At 43.5% G+C, this 7,343-nt stretch overlaps 1 protein-coding gene across 1 annotated transcript; it reads right to left on the reverse strand.

Moving 5' to 3' along the window:
• Positions 1-5,345: 5,345 nt before the first annotated feature.
• On the reverse strand, positions 5,346-7,142 carry LOC142143104 (serine/threonine-protein kinase SBK1-like). The gene is made up of 3 exons (XM_075200819.1): positions 7,025-7,142; positions 6,545-6,747; positions 5,346-6,125 (listed from the first exon to the last, which is right to left on the reverse strand). Exons 1-3 carry the CDS (start codon positions 7,140-7,142, stop codon positions 5,346-5,348), a joined length of 1,101 nt encoding a protein of 366 aa, XP_075056920.1.
• Between the last annotated feature and the right edge of the window lie 201 nt (positions 7,143-7,343).

A 7,343-nucleotide genomic window follows, 5' to 3' on the forward strand; every position in this document is an offset into this window, starting at 1 on the left:
AAGTAAATTATAATTGCACCAATGTTTAACAGAAGTCTAAACTTTTTACATTAAAAATGCTGGAATCTTTTATATAAATCTATATAATTAAAAGTTGGAGTTTATCTTTTTTATTATTAATAAAAATGTTGGTGGGATCAGAAACTAAACTGTTATCTAAACATTAATTCTATATCTAAGCCACAATGTTAAAATCATCTTCCACCTTCCAATAACTACATTGAATTACATTTAATATGGTAATCAAAATATATTGCATATATGCAAACCACAAAAATGAGTTAAAACAGGTGCTATGAAGAGATAACAGTAAGACAAATATAGAATATTACTTAATATTGAGAAAAATCACCCATATGACAAACTCCACCACTCTGTCACGAGCCGCGGCGGTACTCACAGCCGCCGCGGCTCGCTTCCTGTGCCCCCTGGCGTCTCGACCGCCACCTTGACGACTGGGACGTCATTTCCGCCTAGTACCCGCTCTTCACTGTAGCGCCGCGCCCCATCAACAGAGCACAGCCGGGCGCGTGCGCAAAGCTAAGTAATAGCTGTAGGCTATTAAGGTTTAATTCATTAATTAGCAGGGGCCTGTGTGCAATTTCAGAGCTAGGCTCTGGTTGGCTGACTGGTGTATTTAGGGCAGTGAGGTCTGCAGCCTCACTGCCGGTTATAGCTTTCTGCCCAGTCTTGCTGACCTGCTCCTATTTGCTACTCCCTGTCCTGTGGATACTTTGTTTGATTCCCTGTGTATGACCCCTGCTTGGATTACTGGACTCTGCCTGTTTTGCCCGTGACCCTGACACTTCTTACCTGTACCTTGGACCTTGCTACCGTGCCTGTGAGCCTGAACTCTGGCGTGTTTTACGATTACCCTGCTTGCCTGTGACCCTTGACCTTGGCTATCGTTTTGACTATTCGCTGCCTTCTACCAGTCTCCGGCCCCGCCACTGTGGTCCTGCATTACCAACCCACACTACACTTGGAGCTAAGTCCTGGGGGCATCCGAGTACCGATAAGCGCGTCAAGCTCTAAGGGAAAGGCGGCGCTATAGGCGAAGATCTCCATCATCTAGTTCGGTGGGTTGTTGATCAGGGCCAGCAGCCCAAACATTATAACCAGCCAAACAGACATTCCGGAGACGAAATTGGGATGGATGGAAGCGGACCAAAATTGTCTCCATTTCAAGCTCTGGCGGGTCATGTTGAGATCTTGTACCAAATGGTCCAGGGATTGTCTCAGCGTTTGTCCGCTCAAGAGGAGGACTCCTGGACTACACTAGCCATTTCAGGTTCCGCTGATGAACCCAAGTTAAAATTGCCGGACCGGTTCTCCGGAAATAGAGCCCTGTTCCAGAACTTTAAGGAGAGCTGTAAGCTCTACTTTCGGCTGAGACCTCGGTCTTCTGGTTTGGAACAGCAGAGGGTCGGGATTGTCATCTCCCTCCTTCAGGGTGACCCTCAGTCCTAGGCCTTCACCCTGCCTCAGACGAGTCCTACCATGCAATCTATGGAAGCCTTCTTTAATGCATTGGGTCTGCTCTACGACGACCCTGACCGAGTTGCCTCCGCTGAGGCTCATCTACACTAAAGCAAGGACGACGTTCTGCAGAGGAATACTGTGCTGAGTTCCGCCGATGGTCATCTGACAGTGAATGGAATGATCCAGCATTACACAGCCAGTTTTGTCTAGGACTGTCAGAGCAGATCAAAGATTCACTGGTGCAGTATCCTTCTCCCACCTCGTTGGAGACCCTTATGCAACTTGCCATTATTTGACAGGAGAATTAAGGAGAGGAAGACCGAGAAAGAGACATCTTCCTTTTCCTCTGCATATATTCCCGTTCTTACGGATATTAAGGAACCCATGCAGTTAGAGGCATATCGCCTCTCTCCTGAGGAAAGAAACAGAAGGCAATCACAAGGTCTCTGTCTCTACTGTGGTAATAAAGGCCACTTCTCCCATTTTTGTCCTATCAAACCTGAAAAAGGAGCATGCCTAGGGAACGAGGGGAAGGTTCACTTAGGTTTGCAAATTGTTTCCTCAAAGAATGCTGTCCCGATTCCCGCACAAGTCACTTTCAGTGCCTGTTCCGTGGCTCTGTCAGCCTTCATTGATAGTGGATCTGCGGGCAACTTTCTTGACATTGGGTTTGCCCACTCTGCTGGAATTCCGACTGTGAAGCTCAAGTCTGCTATTACTGTCTGTGGCTTAGATGGGAGTCCATTGCCTGGTGGCAAGATTATCTGGGAGACCCCGCTACTGCAATTAAACATAGGAGGTCTCCATTCAGAGTCCATGACCTTCTTCCTTATCGACTTCGTCAGTTCCGTTGATTCTGGGCCATCCTTGGCTTTCCCGTCATAACCCAGTTGTGGATTGGGTGAAAGGAGAAATTATCCAGTGGAGCTCTTAGTGTACACAGTCTTGCTTAACTATGCCTCTGCGAATCATTCAGTCAATTCCTGAGCAGCTTCCATCACAATATCATGAGTTCTGGGATGTGTTCTCCAAAAAGGCTGCTGACACTTTACCACCTCACCGTGACTTCGACTGTGCTATCGAGCTTATTCCTGGTTCCAAGTTACCCAAGGGACGCTTGTACTCTCTCTCTTGTCCGGAGACCAAATCCATGCAGGAATATATTGGTGAAAACTTAGAGAAAGGTTTCATCAAGCCATCTAAATCTCCAGTAGAAGCTGGATGCTTCTTCGTATCTAAAAAAGATGGAGGACTAAGACCCTGTATCGACTATCGAGGACTGAATCTCATTACAGTCAAGAACACCTATCCCCTTCCTCTCATCTCTGTACTATTCGATCATGTAAGAGGCGCTACAGTCTTCACTAAAATCGATCTTCGTGGAGCATATAACCTCATCCGTATCAAAGAAGGAGATGAATGGAAGACGGCGTTCAATACACATTCAAGCCACTATGAATATCTGGTCATGCCGTTTGGTCTTAGCAACTCACCTGCAGTGTTCCAAGATCTGATTAACGAAAAGTGTGAGTTTGAGGTGCAGAAGGTATCCTTCCTGGGTTACGTAATCTCTTCTGAGGGATTCTCCATGGATCCAACCAAGGTCCAAGCTATCCTGGATTGGGTGCAACCAAATAATCTCAAGACGGTACAGAGGCTCCTGGGCTTCGCCAATTATTATAGAAGGTTCATTCATGGCTTTGCTGACATTGTGGCTCCTATTGTCGCCCTGACCCGCAGAGGAATGGACCCAACTAACTGGTTGCCCCAAGCAGTATCCACATTTGAAAGCTTGAAGAAAGTCTTTGCATCCGATCAGATCCTTAGACACCAGGATCCTGAAAAACCATTTGTTCTTGAGGTCGATGCCTCTGACGTCGGTGCTGGTGCTATCTTATCTCAATGTGGGCAATAGAGAACTATTGGCAATTAAATGGGTCTTTGAGGAGTGGCGACATTGGCTGGAGGGTGCTACACATCGAATCTCCGTCATTATGGACCATAAGAACTTACAATACATACAGTCGGCCAAATACGTGAACCCCAGACAAGCCCATTGGTCGTTATTCTTCACCCGTTTCAATTTTGTGATCACCTACCGACCGGGTTCTAAAAATGTCCGAGCTGATGCTCGGTCCCGAAGCTTCTTGGCACACCATGTTCTAGTTACAAATCCGGAGCCTATAATTCCCTCTTCCGTAATCCATGCTGGCCTAACCCAAGACCTGAGCATCACACTTCGAAAGGTTTCAAAGATTAGCTCCCGATAATATCCCAGAGGGATGTTTATTTGTTCCAGTCCATTTAAGGAAGGTAGTTCTTGCAGAAGCACATAATAGTAAGACTGCTGTACATCCTGGAATTCAGAAATCCTCAGAAATCCTCTCCTGTACCGTATGGTGGCCATCATTACCTGCTGACGTCAGGAGTTATGTCCTCTCTTGCGAGGGTGTTAGGCCAGTTGGTTCCATTGCCCATTCCTGCAAAACCCTGGACACACTTGTCCATGGACTTTATAGTCGATCTGCCTAACTCTGCATTACACAACACCATATGGTAGACAGATTCAGAAAGATGTCACACTTCATACCACTAACCAAGCTTCCTAGTGCTCGAGATTTGGCTATCCTGTTTATCCAGCATATTTTCTGTCTACATGGACTTCCTATTGATATCGCTTCTGATCGTGGGTTCCAATTCATAGCACAATTCTGGAAATCTTTCTGTACCCTTCTTGGAATCAAGATCAGTCTTTCATCTGCATACCACCCTCAGTCTAATAGGCAAACTGAAAGGGTTAACCAGTCCTTAGAACAGTTCTTACGATATTTTACTTCAGAATTTCACGACAACTGGTCCTCTTTGTTACTCTGGGCGGAGTTTGCCTACAATAATTCATGTCATTCATCTACTCAAACCTCCCCATTCTACTGTAATTTTGGTTTTCATCCCATGTCCAACTTCTTGTATTCCCTCAAATCCGCTGGTATTCCGGACATTTGTTCCACAGCTGCTGATCTTAAGGTCATCTGGAAAAAAGTTCAGTCCTCTTTTAGAGAAGCCTCGTTCATTGCAAAAAAAAATTTGGATCGCCACCGTACCTCCTGCTCCCTTAAAGTGGGCCAGAAAGTGTGGCATTCTACATGAAATATTAGGCTCAGACAGCCTTGTAGGAAACTGGGTCCTAAATTCATCGGTCCCTTTCTCATTGTCAAGCAGATTAATTCCGTAGCTTTTAGATTGCAAATTTCTGGTTCGTTTAGGATCCCCAACACATTCCATTGCTCCCTGCTTATACCTGTGCTATACCCAAATCAATCCCAGCCTCCAAGTTCGCATGTACGGAATAGGAACAAACCTCAAAGATATATCATTCAGAAGATTCTCGATTCTAAGAAGGTGCAGGGTCAGATGCACTTCCTAGTACAGTGAAGGAATCGCGGTTTGGAAGATCGCTCCTGGGTTCCGCAAAGACAACTTCATGCTACAAGACATCTAAAGGAGTTCTTCAAAAAATTCCCTAAGAAACCTGGGTGTCTGGGTGCCTTAACCCCTCTTCAAGTGGGGGGGGTACTGTCACGAGCCACGGCGGTACTCATAGCCACCGCGGCTTGCTTCCTGTGCCCCATGGTGTCCGGGTCGTCACCTTGACGACCGGGATGTCATATCCGCCTAGTACCCGACCGTTGCCAAGACAACAGCCGAACGCTCTTCACTGTAGCGCCGCGTCCCGGCAACAGAGGACAAATGTTCACATGAACAATTCCAGTGATAGCAGTTACTATACTTACATTAATAATAGGTTGCATTGGCTTTGAAATTGAATATTGCCTTTCCAAATGTATCTATTATAATGGTGAGGTCTAGCCAATCTCTACTTCAGATCCCAGATTAAGGCTGTTTTCTGTCCAAAAACTCAACGTTGAGGGGCTATAATTAGAAAATGATTGTTCTGAGGTATAGGTCACAATGATATATTCCACATCACTGGGGCTCTCAACATTAATAAATACATCTTCTCCCTCTATTATAATGACTTGGGCCTCGTCTTCTCTGATTTCATTATCTTTTTCTTCTACCACAATCTGAAAGACTTCCTCTGGAATATCTTCAACTCCCCATTGAAAGTCAAGAATATTCAGGACAACGCCTACTGGATCCCTGATGGTAGGATCTTTGGAGAGCAGAACATGGAACATATCCTGAGCCTTCCTACTGAATTTCTGCCAGGATCTTGGAGATGCAATTTGTCGTACAAGACTTTGCCAGTTGATAAACTCCTGGAAAAGTGGGTCTTCATCCACAGCTCTTCTCCACGGATAGGATCCAGTGAATGCAACAAAGAGAAGCACACCAAAAGCCCAGACATCAACACTTGGATCCAAGGCTAAGAAACTGCCATATTTCAAGTCACAGAGTTCCGGGGACATGTATGGTATGATGGGTGACATAGATGGAACAAGGGTCCCTGCACGCTGAGTTAATCCAAAGTCACTCAGCTTGATGTGGTGGCAATCTTTGTCCATTAGAAGCACATTATCTGGCTTCACGTCCCTGTGCACCAGTGATTTACTGTGCATGTACTCTAGAGCTCTGGCCAGCTGCATTGCGCAACGTTTCACCATCTCTTCTGGAATTCCAACCTGAAAAATTAGAATACATATTTTTAGAAGTGTCTCCATTAGAAATGATATTTTAAACTTCTTTATGAAACTTATAGATGGCAAATATTAAGATAGTGGGGAGACAGATATTTTCTACTGTGATACATAAATGTTACTGGTTGTCAATGATAATAATAATAATAATAATAATAATAATAATAATAATATGTAACCTATGAAATATTAGTGAAATTGAAGTCAGCATTTTATCCTCATATTAAAAAATATCCAATTTGTATTATATTATTCCAAAATTTTAAGGACATTTACACATGATAACATATTGGTTCATATTTATCAACCAAATATAAAAACAAATATAAATATAAAAACACAAAGGATGAATGTATGATGTAACACTTTTCACATTAAGGAGATCTGAATTTTGCTCTACTTACACCATGCTGAATGAGAGAATGAAGGGATCCGGCAGGTGCCAGCTCCTGGGTCATAGTGTAGTGGTTATTAGTCTGAATGAAGGTGGGATGAGTAGAGATGATGCCTTCACAGCTTGACAGGTAGATGGATACAAAGAGCTCATGGAAGAACGATTCCTGTGTGGTCTGGTTCTTCTTCACTTTTTTTAAAGCAACAGATTTACCTGATCAGAAAAAGTACAATGTTGTACAATGATTAATATACATTAGTTAAACAATTTCCCATCAGTAGCTTCTGAAGGAAACCATCTCATTTCTAGCACGCAATCCAAAAAAAAGCCACATTTGAGGTAACACATGCATTAGACATTTACAGAGCAAGAATTGTACTTACACTTCATAAGACAAACACATTTAGCGGTACCCACATGTTATGGATCAATTGTTATCTGTGCCCATTGCTGAAATCTTTCTAGAACCTATTTATGACTATTATCTTACCAGTTTCCCTCTCTCGAGCCATTACAACTTGACCATAAGTCCCCTGGCCCAGCTGTTTCAACACTTGAAAGTTGTCTTTTGATACCTGCTGGATTTCAAAATGTTGATTGTCCTCCATGTTAATCTAGAAGATGATTGCACAAGTCCTCAAGTTTGAGGTTAGACCCGATCTGTAACCACAAAATACAAAAATGTTTAGAGCAAATGTGTGAAAGTTTTATATATAGATATCTATATATATATTATATATCATAAAATTTCAAGGAAGGATTGGTCTGCACACAATAATTTTCAAATCTATTAAACAGCCTACACTGCT

This window comes from Mixophyes fleayi, chromosome 3 (assembly GCF_038048845.1).
Source record: "Mixophyes fleayi isolate aMixFle1 chromosome 3, aMixFle1.hap1, whole genome shotgun sequence".
Taxonomy (NCBI): Eukaryota; Metazoa; Chordata; class Amphibia; order Anura; family Limnodynastidae; genus Mixophyes; species Mixophyes fleayi.

Coding starts and splice junctions, on each gene's coding strand:
- LOC142143104 (XM_075200819.1), bottom strand. CDS start 7,142: ATGGAGGACAATCAACATTTTGAAATCCAGCAGGTATCAAAAGACAAC. Junction 6,748..7,024: donor GGCTCGAGAGAGGGAAACTG/GTAAGATAATAG, acceptor TTTTCTGATCAG/GTAAATCTGTTGCTTTAAAA. Junction 6,126..6,544: donor ATTCTCTCATTCAGCATGGT/GTAAGTAGAGCA, acceptor CTAATTTTTCAG/GTTGGAATTCCAGAAGAGAT.